General features: G+C 42.3%; 1 protein-coding gene across 1 annotated transcript in view; it reads right to left on the minus strand.

The window, feature by feature from the left end:
• Positions 1-467: 467 nt before the first annotated feature.
• TMEM64 (transmembrane protein 64) overlaps positions 468-21,315 on the minus strand; it is a 66,668-nt gene continuing 45,820 nt past the window's right edge. The window contains exons 2-3 of the mRNA XM_029591632.1: positions 9,247-9,402; positions 468-5,261 (exon numbers count right to left, since the gene is read on the minus strand). Coding sequence (XP_029447492.1) covers positions 5,070-5,261; positions 9,247-9,402 — 348 coding nt within the window. The 3' untranslated portion in view covers positions 468-5,069. The remainder of the gene's footprint in view (positions 5,262-9,246; positions 9,403-21,315) is intronic.

The following is a 21,315-nucleotide window of genomic DNA, read 5'->3' on the forward strand; positions in this document are numbered from 1 at the left end:
GTGGCAAGGTTAAAATATAAGCAACATTTTAGCTACTAGACTCAAAGATATAGGACCCCAATTGATTCATTAAGACTAGACAGATTTGTAATGGAGAGGCAAGGTACTGATAATGTAAGAACTATATATCTAATACATATGGCCAAAACTGACACCTCAGTCAAGATCTTAATGGCCTTAGATGCTGAAAAAGTATTTGATCAAATGGAATGAAGCTACCTATTTCATAAACTGGAACAATTTGGTTTAGAGAGGGGGTTTTTTTTGGGTTTTTTTTTTTTTACAATGGGTTAAAAGTTTGTATTATGAGCCTACTGTACAAGTCAGGGTGAACGGGAACCTTAGGATTGAGTGACAAGGCAGGAAAATCCTCTCTCTCCACTACATTTTGTCCTTACACTTGAGCCACTAGCTGCCAAAATTTCAGCAGATGGTAACATTAAAGAGATAACCAGTAGAAAAGGAACTGAACATAAAACTTGCTTTATTTGCAGATGACATACAGTGCATTCAGAAAATATTCAGACCGCTTCAATTTTTCCACATTATGTTACAGCCTTATTCTAAAATGGATAATATGCATTTTTTAAGACTGCTACAACAGATAAAATACCTCAAATCCTCCCAATTTCAGGACAGCTTTGCAAGCACTGATTTACGCTGCTCTGCACTACTGTAATTTGCTTACCTCACTATACCATAAGTCTGCTAACAAGTCCAGAATGCAGCTGCTCGGTTTCTTAGTGAAGCTAAATACCATGAACACATTACTCCTATATTAAAACTTCTGGCTATCCATTCATCAATGAATACAATATATGTGCATGTGTGCGTGGGTTCCAACTTGAGCGGGGGGGGGGGGGGGGGTTGTAAAAAAAAAAATAAAATAAAATAAAATGCAGCAATGTGATCAGGCCTTTGCACATTTCCCTCCTAGTCCGTTCCAACAAAGGAGCGGACAGGGAGGGAACACCCCTATCCCCCTAACCTTCCTCCCTTTTCCCCTCTCTCTACCTTGACTCCTAAACCCACCCTATCCTATTTTTTTTTGTTTTTGTTTTAGAACTTACTTGCTCGACGGGAGGAGTAGATTCCACAGCCAAACAGCCTCTCAGCCAGCACCCGACCAGACCCTGCTCCTTCCCCGGTCTGACCCTTTTAAAACCCCCAGCCCTTCTGCACGTACCAGGAGATACATGCATGGCCGGGCTGTTTTGAAAATACGCGCAGCACAGCCATGCGCGTATCTCCCAGGATTTCCGCGCGCAGGTATATTAAAATCCCCCCGCATGAAGGTAAGATCAATTATTCAGCCTACGGGAAGAAAATCTTAGCTTTTGAGAACTGAACAGGGCTTTTCTCATCCAGTTGCAGTGATGGATTCAGATTGGATAAGAGGTAGTTTATTAACAAAGCCAGATGTTCCAGGAGACACATTAACATTTTCAGAGACTACTGACTAGAATTGCAATTTGCTCAACAAGGTAAGTCCAAATATAGAGAAAGGTGAATTTTGTATCTAAGGGTGCTGCAACTAGTACTAACCATATCACAATGACAGACCAAATGAGAGTAATCTGTGTTTAAACTGAATAGTTCCCACTACAAAATCATCACCTGTACTCTAGCTATATCATTATGCAAGCATAGGAATCTTTTAAATCTTTACAGCAGAGTCAGTCTTCCTTGTCAACAGCAATAGTATCTTAAGTAGTGTTATTTTTAATTTTTGAGCTGTCGAGAGCCTTAAGGTCCAAGATGGGGGTGAAGGCCTCCCATTTTTCCTCCAGAATTACAAGGAGCATTTTATTCTAAATACTATTTTTTCTATTAGGGCATTCTCAATAGTTTTTGCTTCAAGCAAGGACAAGGTTTCTCTCCTCAATAGACTCATCTTGGTTTCAAAGATAACAGTGGGCAAACTGGAGGAATTTTGAGAAATTGCAATTTGTAACCCTCTGATGATGCAAAGGATCCACAAGTCACTTAACCAGAATTTGATGACCCGAGATTAGACCATTAAAACTAATATCTGAATAGAGACCGGAGGAAGTCCCGAAACCCTTCTGTCTCCAATTCAGGTAAAAACATTTTTTTTAAACCTTACTTGAGCTCAGCATTTACCGGCTGAGTACAGAGATGATCTCCGGCTGCGGGGGAAGAGGCATCTGCCGTCACTACCGCACTCTGCCTCCTGCACCTGCTGCCTTCAAGCTGAACTAGCAGTTAAGTCCACACGGGGAAACCCAGCTACCGGACAAAGGCACACTTTTGAGGGACCACAGAAATCGCCTCTGGAATTCTCAACCAGGGGAAGGACCTTTAGGTATCACTGCAGGAGAGCAGGGCTTTCTTTTCCTGAATTTAGAATTTCAAATTTCTCCTTTCAAAAAGTTCAAAGCAATCCCCCCTTAGGAAGATGCACGCCCAACATCTGCTGGATACGGAGAATACTGGCAGGCTGGGGTCAAAAGCTTGTTCCATCTCCATCTGCTGGAAGGGCAGCATAAACCCACTGGTCCTGAGTCCATCTGTCTCACACTAGGTAATTTGTTTAATTTAAAACTTATTTTTAATCCATTAGACTGCCTATATTTGAACATGTTCCTTCCTGCAATTTGCAATACACTTTGGTAAAAATTCCATTTGATATGTGCAACACCTCCAACAAGTAAAAAAGTATCATTACAAAATGTTAGCCTTATATATATTTCTTTTAGAGAATCTGTATGACTTTATTGTATAAAAGTGGCAGAATACACTTTCTCTCAAGGAAATGCAAAAATGTCCCTTCCAACTGTACATACACAAAGTAAATAAATTCAACATTACCAATTCTGTATTACAAAAATACAATTAAATTACATTACAAAATAGGTCAATAGATGTAGTTCAACAAAAAAAAAAGTCTAGTCATGTTTAAAACAGTTTATCCATAACTCTAGTATTTTTGGGTTTTGTGAAAAAAGTTTCTTCTCTCATGAAGCCAAAAGTCTTGTAGCAAGTCAGGTAATTAACTTGGAATAATTCTAGAACAAGGGCTTTCTTTGAGAGCATAAACAATAGTCTGTATAAAATAAATTAGTTTACAAAAAAAAAAATCTTCAGCTATTACATAATCGTTTTTACAGAAACCTCAGCAGCTGACCCAAAAGTAGATGATTAACAGAAGTTTGTTAAAAGGCTTCTAATCTTCAGTTCTGAACTCCAGTTCAACAAGTACCATTGGAGAAGAAAAAAAAAATCCTTGGTTCTCAAGAACAGCAAGATATTAAGGGTGCAGTTTAATATGAAACTATTCAGATACTAGAACAAAATTTATAATCCCATAAATTTTATATTTTAACCTGGGTCAAAAAAATGTATGAAAAATACATATATTTGAAAGAATTATATCAGTGTGTATATATTTACAGAAACACATACAACACAGGCAAATGTTACCACTGAATTTGAAATGTTTTCCCACATGCTAATAAGCCATGTCCAACAAGAAGCATAATCTCATACCAACTCTTATAGCACAATAGGGACTCTATTCAAATTTCACATTTTGTGTTTCCTGAGTCTCACAAAATAAAATCTCTTTAACATAGAAATATATGTATACTTTCAGTATTTCCTTGGCTTTAAAATTAATGGATTACACAGGATTTACTAAACTTTAAGAATATTCAGAAAAATAGAAATGTTTAATTTTAAAGCTTACATTAACGGAAAAAGCGCCATAAAAGACAAAAGGCCACCTTGATGTTGGACTCATAATGCTATTACTCCAGCACTGAGGAAGGGATGATCATCTCGATCCTCTGAAGACTTCGTTTACATACATACACCTACCCCCCCCCCCCCCTTGCAATCTGCAACATTTTTAAATAGGGGAAAAATCATAAAATGCAAGATTGCAAGGGAAAAGCACTGAAGGGTGAACTATTTCGGATCTGCTCATTTCCATTTCTATGTTGTTCACGCCAACCCATTGTGCCTATCTTCTATAGCTTACATTTTGTTCCATACATTACAGTGTAAATCAAAGTAAATTGCATTAAGAGCACTTCGGTCACATAATGTAGGAAATCTAAATTTATGTGCGATTACATAAGAATGGTTCTAGAATACTTGACCTTCATTCAGTTATAAAAATACCCTCAATTCAATTTGCAGTCTTTCCCAAAAAAGGCAAATCATTAGCAACATAAAACACTAAGGTGCAGATGTACTGAAGGGTTTTCCCCATTTAGTGTTAATGGAAAAATCTTTATGGAATAAGGCCCTAAGTGTCTCTTGACAGTTAAAAGCAAAAATCAAGAAAAGGACACAATCCACTTGCTACTCTTCAACAGTAAAGATGTAAATAATTGAACAGTCTTAAAGCTGATAAAATGAAATATAATGAACTGTCAAGCTATTTTCCATAGTAGGTCTAAGCAAAAGAAAAGTGCACATTACAAGGTCAGACAAGCACATGAAGAGATACACAAGTCTGGCCGAATTCCAATTTACATTTTAAATTCCTAATTCTCTCTACTGGGACATTACTTAACATATTTGCTCTGTAACTTTAAGGACTGCCAAGGGGTTTGGGCCAGTGTCCTGTATAACTCACAGTTTGGAAAGGTAAGATAGGAACAGACTAACAGGCTCAATGAGGAGGAGTATAGGGAGGGTTTCTTCCCACCATTTTTGATACAGCCTGAGATTCTCTTAAACCTAGATTTAAGCAGCAGCAAGAACACATAGAAAAGTTTTATTTCTTCCATCCATCTCCATCTTCCAGAAAAAGAAAGGCATTTCCAGAACTATGACCAAAACACTGGTAGTAATGCTGAAGTGAGGTGTAAGATTTCTCATGATGATGGGCTGCAAGAGTTTACCCATGATGACAAGTCCTGGGCTAACGTGCTGCTGCAATGCTTAGTCTTATGATTTTTCAGCCTTCCTGAGAACTGAAGTAGATTCTTGGCTTTTTTCACCACAGTTTCCCCACTGGGCCCAATCTTGTCCACCATAAAAAAAAATAAATTTTTAGATAACAGGTTTATAACAACCTTATAGTTTTTAAATTAGAATCATACAATATTAATTCCACCCCCAGAAAATGCTAATGCCCTCTTGCTACAGAAAGCTGAGCCATTGACCACTGCTTCAGTGTCTCTAACAAGTGATGTCTTCAGTTCCATTTCACAAGCAATGATAGCGGCATTAAGTTCAACTTGAGCTCGATGCACAACATAAAACATGAGGCCTATACTTATCATAATCTGCAAAAGAAGAAAAAGGAACACACAGTTAACATTTTTGAATGTCACAGCAAAGCAGAAAAGAAAAAGACTACTATACAAGGTTAGCAACTTCCAATATTCCTTAAAGAACAGACTTTTTGGGCAATAGTTGTATATAAATGCTTCCATGTAGGAAGTGCAGATTCACAAGGCCTTTGGGATTCTCAGTTTCAAGTAAAGCAGTAGTCAGGTAAACATTAAGTTTGTGATATTGTGTGCAATATAGTACAACACTGGTTTATAACTCAGGGTAGTAGAAATGACAATTGCAAATATAAAAGTAAAAATGATATTCCCCTTAGTAAAACTTGGTATTACTAGTATTTAAGATAATTTTACAAACAGTAGAAAACAATCTTGGCTCCTTTGCCAAAAGACACTTGTTTCCCCACAGAGAAGACATTAAGGTCTCATACTTCTGATATATTCCTAAGGGCAATTATATAAGTGGGACATTCATAATAATACAATGTACAACTCTCGGTACTAACGGTCTTCCAATATGCTTCTAGATCCCACTGGGATATAAATAATAATTAATAAATAATAATAAAATAAATACTAGGGCTTAGCAAGTTAAGAGCCATTAACAGTGGAGTTGTATTGCTCTTATTTGATTTATATTCTGTCAGGCACTTCAAAGCAGTCTACATTCAGGTATTGAAGGTATCCTCTGAAAGCACTGCAAAACTCTACTGCACATCATATATGACTCAGCACTTAATTTCATCCTACTTCCCCCCTCCACTCATTTTCAGATTGGAAATTTCATAACCTGGAATTTGATGAAAGTGCTTAAGAAATAGCACTCCCAGGCATCTAAACATTGATGGCTGATGCTTGCCACTAGCTTGGCCCAAGGGGAGGAGCCACTGCTTCAGGAGGCTGGTGCCTGACAGAAGTTACCACTGCCACCCCCCCTTCAGGGAGCCCTGGCTGAGGTAACAAGCCATCTCTGCCAACTAGAACTATTCCCTGAACCCACAGAAGAGAACAGGCAAAAAAACATTGTTAATCAAATATTAAACAAATAAAAACACCCCACAAAAAAAACCCCCAAACAACACACACACACAAAACGAAGAAAAAAATGCATGAGCAAACAAGTAAAGAAGCACGCAGGAGCATGGATAGAGGAACATTTTCCACCATAGATCTATAGAAAGTGTGTGTGTGGATGTGCATGAGGTGGGGGCCTTAAATGGGGGGTGGATAGGATGTCAGTGTGCATGTGAAAAAGCGTGTGATAGGAGTGTGTATGTGAACGGTATAAGGCTGTGTTCAGTACAATGTGCAAGGTCTGTTGATCTGGACCGATATGGAGTTGTGTGTGGCAGATGTGAGAGTTTGGTGTGGTTTGTAAGTCTGATGCGTGTGGAGGGGTTGTGTGCATACGCATATATTGGAAGGTATAAGTGTATATAGGTGTTAGGTTGTGGGTTGGGAGAAGGCTGTCTGTCAGGATAGCATGTGGCAAGGTTGTGTGTGTAATGTGGGGTGTGGTTTTTGTGAGGAGCATAGCTTGTGTGTGTATAGGTGGGGGTAAGTGTGTATGGAGTGAAATTGAGACGCAGTCTCGTTTATTTTTGCTGTGAGAGTTCGGGGAGGGGGGGGAGCGGGATGTGTGCGCAGGTATGCTGGGTGTCAGAAGGGCGGTGCTTCACCTATTTTCCCCCATTTCTCTCTGCCTGTGTTGATCTATAGTAAAATGCCGGTAGGATGAAGTAGAGAGGCATTTGGAATGGATCACTGCTCAGCATTTTAACAATTCAAACAGCTTCTAAACGTTTCCCACAGACCATGAGAAAAATTTTTTTTTTTTTGAGGCGGATGCTCAGTGATGAAAATATTGATTTTTTTTTTTTTAAAACTCATCCAATATATATTCATATTTTTTCTGCATACCTTAGTTGGTGAATTTCCATCTTTTTTTTATGGAGAATAATTGTGCTTAGATAGACAAATGGATATTAAGCCGTTTTATCTAATTCCAATAAATGGTATATTGGAAAGAATTAAAATTAAAAAGTATACAAAAAATAGATTAAATTCTAACAAATGTGACAAGGAAAAAGATCATTTTTTGCCTTGGCTTCTAAAAATGTTAGCTGGCACCCAAGTTTTCTAAATAGTTTTCAACCCTTGAATAATAGTAATATTACACTGATTTCTGGTTCTCTGTATGATCAAATTTAAATCCCCAACTCTAATCCTCAAAGCTCTAAGAAAACAGAGCACATTATCTGAAGGACAGGACTCCTATGTACTGCTAGGCCTTTAAGATCTTCCTACGGAGACTCCTTAATTGTGCCATCACTTAAGGAAACCAAAAGGTTTGATACTTATCAGAAGGCCTTCTCAGGAGCACCCTCCCAGAACAGCTTCACCTAACTCAGGACTATCTCCCATGCAGGAAACAGGTGAAACCAGGACTATAATGGGCGATGCTTCTGACTGGCTGGACTTGGGGTCTTCCCTTGGCTGCAATGTTTAAGTGTCTTATCTCATGTCTTACACTCTATATTTCTTGACTATTATGAGGAATTGTGATATTTCTGTTTTTGATTTATTGCACAGCAATCTACTCAACCTTATTCTTCTCCCATAGAGTTTGGGAAACATAACTATATGTACACCAGTTAGTTATTCTATGTATTTATACAATGTATTACCTATAAGCATATAGCAATACTTTTATATGAGGATTTTTTCCCTTATAGTCCAACTATAAGGCCCTGATTGCATGGCCTTCCCTGCAGTTCTGGCTAACTGGGCGAATTCTCTTTCACATACATAGGTAATAAATCACAACACTAAAATGGCAACAAGCACACGAGCTTGGTTTGCACTGCAGAGGGAAGTTGAACCACGTACTATATAACTTAAGGCTGTAACTCAAGAGTTTACATGGAGGGCACTCCCAAAATGAGAAATGTGGAGTCTGTATCTAAACAGCCAGTACCCATACTCTGAAAACATTCCTCACAATTAGAAAACGGTCAATCTTTTTGTCTAGTTTGAAAACAAGATACCATATTCTTCACACAAAATATAAACTTAACATAAGTAGTGACATGCGGGGGTCAGACCGGTCCATCAAGCCCAGCTTTCTGTCTCTAACACTGGCTAGTCCAGGTCACAAGTACCCAGCAGATCCTCAATAGTTGATCTATTTCTTGCATCTCACTCCCAGGGATAAGCACTGGCTTTCCCAAGTCTACCTGGCTAATAACTGTTTATGGACTTTTCTCTGATAAACTTGTCCAATCTTCGGCTGCCTTGACCATATCCTCCAGCAACAGATGCCATAGCTTGATTGTGTGCTGTTATGGCAGAAAGAAAAGCAGCTAAGCACTTTAGAAGAGAGTAAAGAGGAAGGCAGTAGTTATTCATTTACTGTGTCCTGTATGTTCAGAAACATAATAAATTTTATAAGGAAGGATGAATGGTTTAAAAAAAAAAAAAAATTTCGCACAGGGTGCCACTGCCTAAAGAGAGGGGGCCTGGTGAGGCTGTGGCAGACCCCATCTTGCTGTGGCCCTAAGAGCTCACAGGGTTAAATAACCAAACATTTTGGCTCACAGCAACCTAAGTCCTTAAAGAAAACCGTATATTTAACCCAGACTGGTGACTCACAGGATGCTGGGCTTGATGAACCTTGGTCTGACCCAGAATGGGTGTAAATTTAACTCCTGCATATTCACTGTGGATATTCTGAAAACCCAACATGCTGTGAGGTCCCCAGGACAGGTTTGGGAAGCTCTGGCCTAAGCAGTTTTGCAGTGACCCACAAGCAATAAGATACTTGTTAAAACAAGGCATTAACATAGTGCTATAATGTGTATTTCTCAGAAAGTGAAAACTGTGCTTTCACAGAGAATGTTTTGAAAAACCACAGTTTTAAAACCTAATGCCATTTTCAAAGTTACATTTTATAAGGAAGTATGGTCCTTTAAACTCTTACCTGCAAGATAAAAATAAAATAGCCGCTAAAACTTTGTTCTTCGATGACATCTTCCATAGTACGCAAAGTAGTACCCAAGTAGGAATTTAGGAGCTGGGTGGGTAGCAGTCCAACAGAAGAAGCAACAAGATAGTTGGGTAATGATAGATCTGTAATCTAAAAACAGGTGCACAGTTACAATAGGTAATATGCTATTCAAGTTTAGATAATACATCTCATTTGTCTCAGTGAATCAAAAGCTCAAGACATTTTGTAGAGATTACTCGTCCAAACAGTCAAAAATGCTGAGGTTGCCATTGTAATTATCCAAAACAACAGCATTGTCTAAAGTTCTATTAGGACAGAAAGTAATATTTCAAGTCTTAAATTATCCTTGGCAACTATAACAATTTTACAATTTTTTTTAAATTCAGGTGATCAATGTTTGGTCAAAATTATTTTAAAAAGATTGAAAGTTTTAAACTATGTTATTTGAAAATGTAAGCTACTTAAAACATTTGATTACCATATTTTAAAATGATCTAGCATATTTTAGCCTTTTCTAGTTTTAGGACATGAAAGAAAAGCAAGTTTGCTTACCGTAAACGGTGTTTCCGTAGATAGCAGGATGAATTAGCCATGCTGTATGGGAACTGTCCATCAGGGCCCAGGAAGGCGGAGCTTTGTAGCAGAGTGTAGATCTTTGATCCTCTGCGGCTGCGCGTGGGTTCCCGCGCAGTATCAACGGTTCTCCTCAGTCTGTATTTAAGCTAGAGCGTATCGCGGACATGTCGACTGCCAGGGAGGCGGGTGGGTCAGCATGGCTAATTCATCCTGCTATCTACGGAAACACCGTTTACGGTAAGCAAACTTGCTTTTTCCCGTCGATAGCAGGGCTGAATTAGCCATGCTGTATGGGAGTCCCAAGCCTCCCTACACGCTGTTATCTTCCGGTAGCGTGAGTTGTTGTGGCAGTCGTAGATCACTTAGCGACTGTGTGTAAAATTGTGTGACCCAGAATTGCATCTCCCGCCGATTGTTTATCTATGCAGTAGTGAGATGTGAAGGTGTGCAGTGAAGACCAAGTGGCTGCTTTGCATATATCTACTGGCTGAACGTTGCGGAGATGTGCTACCGATGTCGCCACGGCTCTCAATTGGTGAGCCTTGGGTTGTGCAAGTAGCGGAGCTCCTTTTTTGGAATAGCAAAACTTGATGCATTGTACTATCCAGCTGGCTATGGTACGTTTAGCTACTGCTAAGCCTGGAGCATTTGGATTAAATGACACAAACAGTTGTGATGTCCTGTTCGGGGAGTGTGTTCTCCTTTTATAGTATGCCAATGCTCTTTTACAATCTAAGGTGTGTAACAAGCGTTCCCTGTCGTTAGCGTGTGGTTTGGGAAAAAATATCGGCAAATCTATAGTTTGATTGAGATGGAATGTGGAAATAACTTTTGGTAGGAACGAAGGGTGAGTTCGCAGGACAACTTTGTCGTGATGAAATTGTAAATACGGTTCATAGTGTACCAGTGCTTGTAGTTCACTGACCCGTCGTGCTGACGTTATGGCTACCAAAAACACTACCTTCCAGGTGAGAAACTTCAGGTGTGCCGATTCCAAGGGTTCGAATGGTGGTAGGGTTAGTTGTTCTAGGACTACATTAAGATTCCACGGTATCGGTGGTTTTACAACCGGTGGGCGTAAACGTAGAAGACCTTTAAAGAATCTGGATAGCAACGGGTGTTCCGCCACCGAGTGGCTATTCATTGGTTTATGATATGCCGCTATTGCACTGAGATGCACTCTGATCGACGAGGTTGCCAACCCCGAGTCATAGAGAGACTGTAGGTAATCCAGTAACGATGCTGGGGAACAGTCCGTAGGTGAGATACTCCTTTCGCTGCACCAGTTGTAGTAGCGCTTCCATTTGCACGAGTAACACCTTCTTGTGGACGGTTTCCGAGATTCGAGAAGAATGGTTTGTACCGTCTGAGATACCCCCTGCTCCGTTAAAGATGCCCGCTCAATCTCCATGCAGTTAGATGGAGGGAGGATAGAAGTGGGTGAATGAGCACTCCGTTTTCTTGTAGGAGAAGGTCTGGCCTGTCCGGAAAGCGGATTGGGGTCGTCACTGAGAGCAGTAACAGATAGCTGTACCACGGTTGTCGAGGCCACGCTGGCGCGATGAGTATGAGCTGACTGTGATCCGCTATACATTTTTGTATGGTTCTCGTTATTAATGGGATTGGCGGAAAGGCGTATAGGAGACTTGACGACCAAGGAATTAGGAAGGCGTCCTGCGTTAAGCGGGACGGGCTGGGTCGGACTGAGCAAAATTGCGGTAGTTGGGCATTTTCTTCCGTGGCAAAGAGGTCTATGGTTGGTGTTCCCCAACTGTTGAAGATCCCTTGTAGTACTTCGGGATTCAATTGCCATTCGTGTGGGTAGAAGACGCGGCTCAATCTGTCCGCTCTGGTGTTTGCTATACCCGGAAGATAGGTCGCCTGAAGATGCATGGAATGTCTGTGAGCATGAGAAAAGATCTGAAGAGTCTCCCTGCAAAGGGGCCATGATCCCGACCCGCCTTGTTTGTTTATGTAGAACATCGCCACCTGGTTGTCTGTGTAAACCATCACTCTTCGCCCCCGCAGATAATCTTGAAACGTGAGTAGGGCATTCCGGATTGCCCGGAGTTCTAGGAGGTTTATCTGCAGCTCCTGTTCTGAAGGGGACCAGAGGCCTTGCGTCTCCAGGTGGTCTAAATGCGCCCCCCATCCCTTCCGCGAAGCATCCGTCGTGAGGACTGCATTGTGAGGTGGGGGGTTTAGCGGTGCCCCTTTTTCGAGAGTGGGTTTCCTGAGCCACCAGTCGATATCTTGTCGCATCGGGTTGGTTACTTGAACCCGTTTGTGTAGTGGTTGAGAGTGTTGTGTCCATTGTCTCTTGAGACCCCACTGCAGGAGTCGCATGTGGAGTCTGGTATTGGGGACCGTAAATATCGCTGCTGCCATATGCCCCAGAATTTTCAAGATGGACCGGGCTGTGGTACATCTTATGTGTTGTAGAGCCCTGAGTAATGAGCACATCTGGAATCTCCTGTCCTCTGGCAGAAAAGCCCTGACTCGAATTGTGTCCAGTCGAGCTCCTATGAATTGTAGGATCTGCGAGGGTTGTAAGTGGGATTTTGGATAATTGATCATTAATCCTAGGCGTTGTAAGCATGTTATCGTTATGCCGAGATGCGACTTCAGGACGTTCGGGTCCGATGCTATTATTAACCAGTCGTCGAGGTAAGGAAATATGGTCAGACCCTGTAGACGAAGGTGGGCCACCACCACCACCATACACTTGGTAAATACCCTGGGGGCTGCTGAGAGTCCAAACGGCAGGACCTTGTATTGGTAATGTTTGTTGCGATACTGGAAACATAGGTACTGCCAACAGGATTTGTGGATAGGAATGTGCGTGTACGCATCCTTGAGGTCTAAAGAGCACATCCAATCCTTGGGTTGAATTAAAGGTAGGATGGATTTCAGAGATACCATCTTGAACTTCTCGCGTACCAAGCACTTGTTGAGCTCTCTGAGATCGAGGATGGGTCGATCGCCCCCCGTTTTCTTTGGAATGAGGAAGTATGGAGAATAGAAACCCTGGCCCTTCAGCGCCCGCGGGATTATACGGATGGCGTTCTGATGGAGAAGATTGGTTAACTCCTGGGCCAGTTGTGGATGTGTTAGGTGTCTCTGATTTAGGGGGCAATGAGGTGTGACGGGTTGGGATAGGAAATGTAACCAATATCCCTCCTTTACGATGTCGAGTACCCACTGATCCGTCGTGATGGCCTGCCATTCGGTCAGGCAAGCCGTTAACCTGCCCAGGGGATGTTCCGGTAAACTGGGTGTTGGTGGTGGCCGGGAGTTCAAAAAGACTGTGTGGTCTTTGCCGGAACTGCTGACTGTTGCGGCTGTTGTTGGCGTTGAGCGCGAGGCCGTCCCCTCCTCTGCTGTTGTTGCTGTGGAGGGTTGCTGGTTGGCTGCCGGTTGTACGGTAGATAGTTTTGCTGTCTAAAATTTTGATAGCTCCTGTACTGTTTTCTGGGAAACTGTTGTCGGCGCGTTGAGGAGAAAAATCGTTTCGCTGGCACTGGGGCAGCGAGTGACTGGACCGCCAGCGCTTGATCTTTTAGCTTACTCACAGTGTCCTGGAGGCGGTCTCCAAAAAGGTTCTCCCCCGTGCATGGCAAATTTGCGAGCTTCTCATGAAGGTCCTCTCTAATAGCACTAGCTTTGAGCCAGGCCAGACGTCTAGCTGCTATCGCCATGGCTGAAGCCCTGGATGAGTTTTCGAATCCCTCGTATACTGCCCTCAGCATATGTCGAGTGCACTCCTCCATATCCGAAATCACTGCCGGTGGTGACTCCCCTAAGGACGTGAACAGACCCTTAGTGGCTTGCAGGCACTCATACATATATTGTACCATATAAAAATTATGGTGTTGAATTCTCGCTGTCAGCATAGCGTTTTGGTAGACGCGCTTGGCAAAGTCATCCAAGGACTTATTGTCCTTCCCCGGTGGGGCGGATGCATGCGTCTTCGCTTTCTTAGATTTTTGTAAGGCGGATTCCACCACTATGGAGTCATGTGGTAGTTGTGGAGTCGCATACATTGAAGGCTTTTGGAGCTTAAATTTTAAATCAGTCTTTCTGGATACAGATTGTAGATTAAATGGTGTCTCCCATGATTTTTGCAGGACACCATGGAGTATTGCATGAGGTGGGAGAGCAGCCGGCTCTCCAGGCGCATCAAAAATCTTTAGCAATCCCAATGTTTCTGCCCTTGGTTCCGGTAGTTTTTGAACCTCTAACTTTAGGATATTTCCCATCTTTGCAATGAACTTGGGATAGGTGAGATCCTCCGGAGGGGAATAAGGTTCCGCTGGTTGCTCTGGAGGATCAGACGGGTATCCCGTTGAAGAGAGGGGCGAGGAATGCATAGATTCTGAAGCCCTTGTCGGAGACGGTGAGTGGATAACCGATCCCTGTGGAGATGGGGATCGGGAAGATGGTAGATCCCCCTGCGCATACTGTGGAGCCGGGCTAGTGTTGCCTGCCGGGCTCGTAGACTCTGGTGGTAGAGTGTATGTCGACTGTAATGTTTCAAAAAAACCGGCTAGGGAGTGTGTCAAGTCCCAAAAAGCTTTCGATGTATGGGGCGGCATCGATGGGGGTTTTTCCATCTGCGTGGATTGATATGGTACGTCTCCTGGTGGAGGACCATAAGTACCTTCCCCGTCCGAATCTTCACTCCACTCCTTCACTCCACTCCCTTCCTCCTTGATGAGTGGACTGTATACTCCTCGATCTGCTTGAAGATGATGAAGAAATTGGAATAATTCCCTGAGAAATCGAGCCCGATCTCTCAGATTTACTCTTATGGCGTGAAGACGAGGAAGAAGAGGATCTCCCTTCTTTATGATGAGAGGCATGATGTCGTTTTGCCGGACCCGGCTCTCTAGTGGTGGATCTGGAAGAGCCCGAATGATGCCGATGCCTTTTTTGAGTGGAAGACCGTGTACTGTCTCGGGATTTCCTGTCTGCATGCGTTTCTACACGCTGGTGACAATCTTGTCTTTTGTCCCTATGCGAGTCAGCACTCCGTGGAGGAGGGGATACCGCCCGTCCTATCAACTGCTTTGAAGTGTGATCCGAGGGCTCATGGTGAGTGCCCGTGGTACTCCGTGAGTTCCGCCCTGGATCTTTAAAAAGTCGATCCCCCTGGGAATTTTTGTCCTCTGTTAGGGATTCTGACCAGGGCTCCCGTTGTTTGGGTGCAAGTGATGACCCGGTGTCCGCTGCAGCGGTTTGGCGAGATGTAGGCCTTGGTGCTGCTGCTGATCTGGAGTGCGATGGTTGAGGCTGCGGCCCCGATTGAATTTTCGGCGACGGAGGTTCCCGCGCCGACTGGGACTCCGGCGCCGATCGAGATTTCGGCGCCGACTGAGATTTCGGAGCCGGGTGCGGTTTCGGCGCCGATTGTTGTTTCGGCGCCGAGTGGATCTTCGGCGCCGAGTGGATCTTCGGCGCCGAGTGAGATTTGGGCTCCGACTGGGGCTTCATTGAACGCTTCGGCGCCGCCTGTGACTTCTCCGGCGCCCTTTCGGCCCTCTTTTGAACCTTTTTCAGAGGTTCTGTGCCTCTATGTGGGTCCTCCCGTTGCGATAACAATAAGGCTCGGACCGGGTTGTCTTTGCTAGGCGCTAGGGTACTAGGCTCAGTCAACCTGAAAGGCCTCTGTTTCCCCACGTGCAGTGGCTCGGAATTAAGACCAGGTCCCTGGTCTCCTTTCTCCTTGGGCTTCCGCTTTGCTTCTCGGATTTTTGGCGACTGTGGGTCCCACGAAGTTGCTCTCTTACCCGGTTTTGATGTTTTGATTTTTGGGGCCGGAGAGGAGTGAGTTGTGGACACCTTGTCCTCCGCAGAGAGCGCCAGGCAACGGTAGCTCCTGTGTCGACGGGCCCTCGGGGACATTTTCGCACAATGTTCGCAGTCGGACTGGTCATGATCGCGTCCCAGGCAGCGGTAGCAGCGATCATGTCCGTCAGTGACGGACATGATCTTCCCGCACGGACACGGCTTGAACCCCGACTTCTGCGTTGACACTCTTTTTTTTTTTTTTTTCCTGAGGAGAAAAAGGCTCCGCATGCGCTCCCGCGCGCGGAAAAAAACAGACTGAGGAGAACCGTTGATACTGCGCGGGAACCCACGCGCAGCCGCAGAGGATCAAAGATCTACACTCTGCTACAAAGCTCCGCCTTCCTGGGCCCTGATGGACAGTTCCCATACAGCATGGCTAATTCAGCCCTGCTATCGACGGGAAATCTATTTTACTGTTTTGCATTGTTGCTGTTCTCAGAAACTATAAGAGGACACCTCTTGTAAAGTCTCTGAATAACTGTATAAGATCTTTGACAATAAGGAGACAAATAATCTTGGACTTTGAAATTAAGTTAGAAAGTGCCTGGTGAGAACTGATTAGTGGGGTATAAAAGGATTCATCCCAAACCCATCTTTTTCGTAAGCAGGACCGCAGAGAAGGTGAAAGGGAAAGGAAAGCATACATTTTGACAGAAAGCACCAAGATCTGCAATGCTTGACAATGTAGGGCACAGGAAATGTTTTCTCTCAACCACTCCTACAAAAAACCCCAAACACTACAAAGTGGCACACAGCCATGCACAAAAAGCAATGAAACACAGTATTACAACAGACTTAAAAACAACAAAAAAGAGCAATACTGATGGTTGCAAAGCAATCACAATTAAATATAAAATAAATTAAGATCAGGAGAAATCCACCAGATACTAAAATGGCTTACCCAAATGGTGTTATAAACAGCCATGCTTTACATATTTTCCTGAAAGTAATGGGATCTTTTAATAATTCTCCTATGGAATAGAATTCCAAAATGATGGATCTGCACAGGAAAAAGCTTTATGGTCACCAATTCAAATCTGTCCGAAACCTTAAGAAGAGTGAGTTGAGATGAACTAGTTTCCCGGAATATACCACCACATGCTAGACTGACGATAATATGGTGCACAGCCTATAAAAAAGTTATTTTAAATGGGATTCTTTAAACAAACTGGGAGCCAGTGTATTAAGCCTATAAAATAGGTGAAATACGATGGCAAGGTCTAGGCCCCGAAACCAGCTGTGCCGCAGTATTCTGCTCTAAGCAACAGCCTGGTACGCTATTTTCGGAGAGCTGTACAGTAATCCAAGTGCCATGCGATTAGAGCAGGGGTGGGCACATTACAAGTTATCGAGCACAAGAAGGGCTGAAGGATGGGGTGGGATGCTGTAAGGCAGGGCTAGCAAGTACTTGACAACAATCAAATCTCATTTCATGTGATAGATATTAATGCCTGTTTATATAAATACTACCTCTATAACCAGTCTATTTGTTGATCTATAGCGATGAAGTTTACTTTTAAATAAATAAAATATAAATTAATAAAAGTTTTTTTATACCGAAGTATAGCAAGCTGCCTTCACTCCGGTTTACAGATACAACTTCGTACATTTTGTCATCAACATATACAAACAACTTAGTACAATTTTGACAGCAACTTGTATAAACCGTTGGGATCTTTACATGGCATGATGGTATATAAAATGTCTAAATAAAATAAAAGTGACTCAACTAGTGTTGATGGCTATCACATGCAGTATATGAACTGTAAAGTATTGTAATAAAGGAAAAATGTATAGTCATTTTGATAAGTATGCAATAAAGTTATCTGATTCCAAGGGCAGCACAAATGAGCTAATGGCAGTGGCCTTGAAAAAGCACACCAGTTCAAACAGATCTTACTAACTATAAGGAACAGCTGTCAATATAAGAATTATAGGCAGTGGAGATAAAGTTTACCTTAATTGGCTGAAGCATAACCTACATTTTCATATTCATGTTTGGTTCTGGGTGGCCATGTGTTTCCCAGTTAGACTACTCAGTATTGTCCCATAAAGAGCTATCAATACATGGATGAGTGACAGAGTGGGGAATGCTGTGGACTGCAGAGATTCTCCGAGAGAGAGTGTAGGGACTGAAGCTTCACAGTAGTAAAGAGCGGTCATGTTTGTAAAGAGAGAGTTCAAAGAAAAGTATGCAAAGGGATTTGTTGTTTCTTATGTTATCAAAATAAATGGAAGTACTGCTTCAAAAGCAGATGGAATCTGAGGAATCTTGCTGCATGATACATATGGAGAGCAGAGGTAGTGCATCTTCCTTTCAAAAGTTATGACTTTTACCTACTCTTCAAATTTTAAGGGCCAAAAAGGTAGGTCAAAGAACCAGAAGCTCTTCACATACTTAGAGATTCTCATTAGTATAATTCTATTATTTGTGGCACCAAAGGATCTCACACACTGATGTTAATACAATAAAGGATTCTTATGTTTAATAGGCACAAAGTTCATGCTTTCTTCCTAATTCTAAAACCTTTGCACTGTGTTGAGTTTTATGACATTCTGAACTGTTTGCACAGAATTCTAATTGCTTTCTCCCCAAAACAGATTTCAGGATTAGAAAGCAACTTTGCGGGATTAAGAGACTGTCAGATGTTGAAGAAACTCCCAGTACTGGTCTGTTTGAACAGGCAAACTAGACAAACTTGATGGCAGAAGACGACCAAATGGCCTATGCTTCTTTGAAAGTCAACCATTACATGTTTTTGTGAGCCATCGAAAGTTCAGCACTTACAGACTGTGCTTTTCAGAAAGGTCCACAAACAGTAGAGTTTTCCTTTCCTTCACTTTATTTGAACTGTGCAAATTAAGACCTTTAAAACACAATCCTTGAGTTAGGAATTAGTTTTCATTTGAAACAAAATTTCCTATTTCTTTTTATTTTGTTTATAAAACAAAAAATTAATACAATTTAATTCCTTCTCATTTCCTCTCAAAATGTTTTACCCCATTTCTACTACAATTCTCCTTGGGGGGGGGGGGGGGGGTGAGGAGAGGAACAGACCCTCTCCCACATTCAGGGGTCCTGTGACGACACTTTAGGGGCAGAAGCAATCTGCAGTCACTCCTGGCTTTCAGATGCAATCAATAAATGGTACTGGCCAACCTAAAACCACTTTAAATTTCTGCTGCACAAAATGGACTGAGGAATTGCTTCTTCCTCATGATGATCACACAAATAAGATAAGGGGCTCGGGAGATAGGGAGCAGGGAAGAGGGCCTGACAGGTTTTTCCTTTCATGTGGGAGGGATGGGGTGGAGGAGAAAGCCAAGCCCAAAACATTTTTCATTTCTTATATTGTTTGCTTTATTTAAAATAAAACAAGACAATGAAAACGAAACTAGGAATAAAAACAAAATGAAGAAAAAAAAAGTTTGTGACACCTATTGAGAACAGCAAGAAAGCTCAACTCATAGACCCACTCTCCCTCTTTCCTTCCACTCCATCCCCACCCTCAACTGATAGTGAGAAGAGGTCTGCAAGGCAGCTCAGAGTATTACTAGCACATGCTCAGTGTCCCAGGGCAGCCCCAACCTCTCCTCCTGCCTGTTTAAACTGGGGAGTATTACTTCTGGGCCACCTGATATTGTCATGGGGGTGCCTAGTATTGTCCTTGTTTAATGTTTTTACAGTTCCCTTGGTGGGGTTTATACAGAGTCATCAGGTTCAATGTCATGTTTATGCAGATGACAACTATATGTCCATATGGGTGAAGTTCTAACAACTGGGTTGGCACGATAGTTTAACAGAAGTGGCATTCTGGCTTAGTTGTCCCACAGTGAAGTTAGTGCTCTGTTTTGGCTGCATTTTACAGGTTAGTCTGTGAGGTAGGCAGTTGAAGGCCCGACCAGTATTTGAGGGCACAGAATTAAACAGAAATGGTTCATAGTTTGGGAGTTCTACTGGATGCTAATTTAACTATGGAACCTCATATTAGGAGAGCGATAAGATCTGCTTCTATGTGTTTGTAAAAAAACATCATTTGTAGTTTTATTTGCCAAGGAAGTAGTTAGCGTTTATGCAATAAACATGACTGGACTTTAAATCTTTACTCCATATGCTGCCTATGAAATGGACAAAATGCTTGCAGCTCCTCCAGAATACTGGAGTAAGACTGCTGACTGGAGCTAAGGGAACAGACTATAACATGCCTATTTTGGAAGGACTATATTGGCTATCAATCATTTGGAGGATTACATTTAAAGTTCTGTTCATGGTTTATAAGCAGTGGTTCCTAAACAGTGGCCAGTGAAGGCATATCTGGCCCACTGAGCTTGGTTTTCCAGCCCACTATACTTTTCCGATGGCTGAATCTGGCCCCCAAAAGTTTTTTTTTCCATTCCTACCTTCAGGTGTCACAGCAGCAGTAAAAAGGCTGGTGGAGTTTCCCAGGCCCCGCCAGCAATTTAAGTCACTGTTGGGCAAGCTAGGCCCTGGCAACAGATCAAGAATAAACAAGGTGCTGGGGAGAAGAGTAAGACGGAGAAGGAAAGGAGTGAGAAGAAAGAGGGAGTGAATGGGAGAGGGAACAACTGAGTGAAGGAAGGAAGGAAAGGAAGAGTGTGAGAGGAGGGAGGGAGTTTGCTATATAAACATAAGCGCACACACAAACAACCCCCCACATCTCAAGGGACTGTTATCAAGGGTGTGGCACATTTGTCAACTTATTTTAAGAAAATTTGTATCCAGAACAATTCCAAAATTCAAGGAGGGGAATAATAAAACACACAAAATTAAAAAATAAAGTCATATATGCAAAGGCTAAAAGACCTGTATAAAATAGAAACATCCCTAATTCAGGAACATACGACAATGAAGCCCCAAGTGTAACCTGATAAATTTGATGACAATAAGTGACTGAGTAGGCAGTAGACGACCTTACCTATTAAGAAATTACATATAATCCTCCAAAAAGTGGAGCCATAAACACTGGGCTCAATAAGCACACCCAGTTATCTAGTTGACACTCTAAATAAAGGCCTGCTTTTTTGAAGAATTGGCTATTAATCTAGTAGCTATAAATGATTTGGGTGACTGTTCCAAAACAGAAGGCCATAAGAACATAAGAAAATGCCATACTGGGTCAGACCAAGGGTCCATCAAGCCCAGCAGCCTGTTTCCAACAGTGGCCAATCCAGGCCATAAGAACCTGGCAAGTACCCAAAAACTAACCCAACAACCAAAAAAACCCCGTGTGTGTTTCTGTTAGACGGGCAAAGCAAGAAGGCGGCACATCTAAGAGGCCACGCTGTGTAGATTTAAAGTAAACACATAGATTTATAAATACACAGAACATAAGAACATGCCATACTGGGTCAGACCAAGGGTCCATCAAGCCCAGCATCCTGTTTCCAACAGTGGCCAATCCAGGCCATAAGAACCTGGCAAGTACCCAAAAACTAAGTCTATTCCATGTTACCATTGCTAGTAATAGCAGTGGCTATTTTCTAAGTCAACTTAATTAATAGCAGGTAATGGACTCCTCCTCCAAGAACTTATCCAATCCTTTTTTAAACAGTTATACTAACTGCACTATCCACATCCTCTGGCAACAAATTCCA

The sequence above is a fragment of the Rhinatrema bivittatum genome, chromosome 2 (assembly GCF_901001135.1).
Source record: "Rhinatrema bivittatum chromosome 2, aRhiBiv1.1, whole genome shotgun sequence".
Taxonomy (NCBI): domain Eukaryota; kingdom Metazoa; phylum Chordata; class Amphibia; order Gymnophiona; family Rhinatrematidae; genus Rhinatrema; species Rhinatrema bivittatum.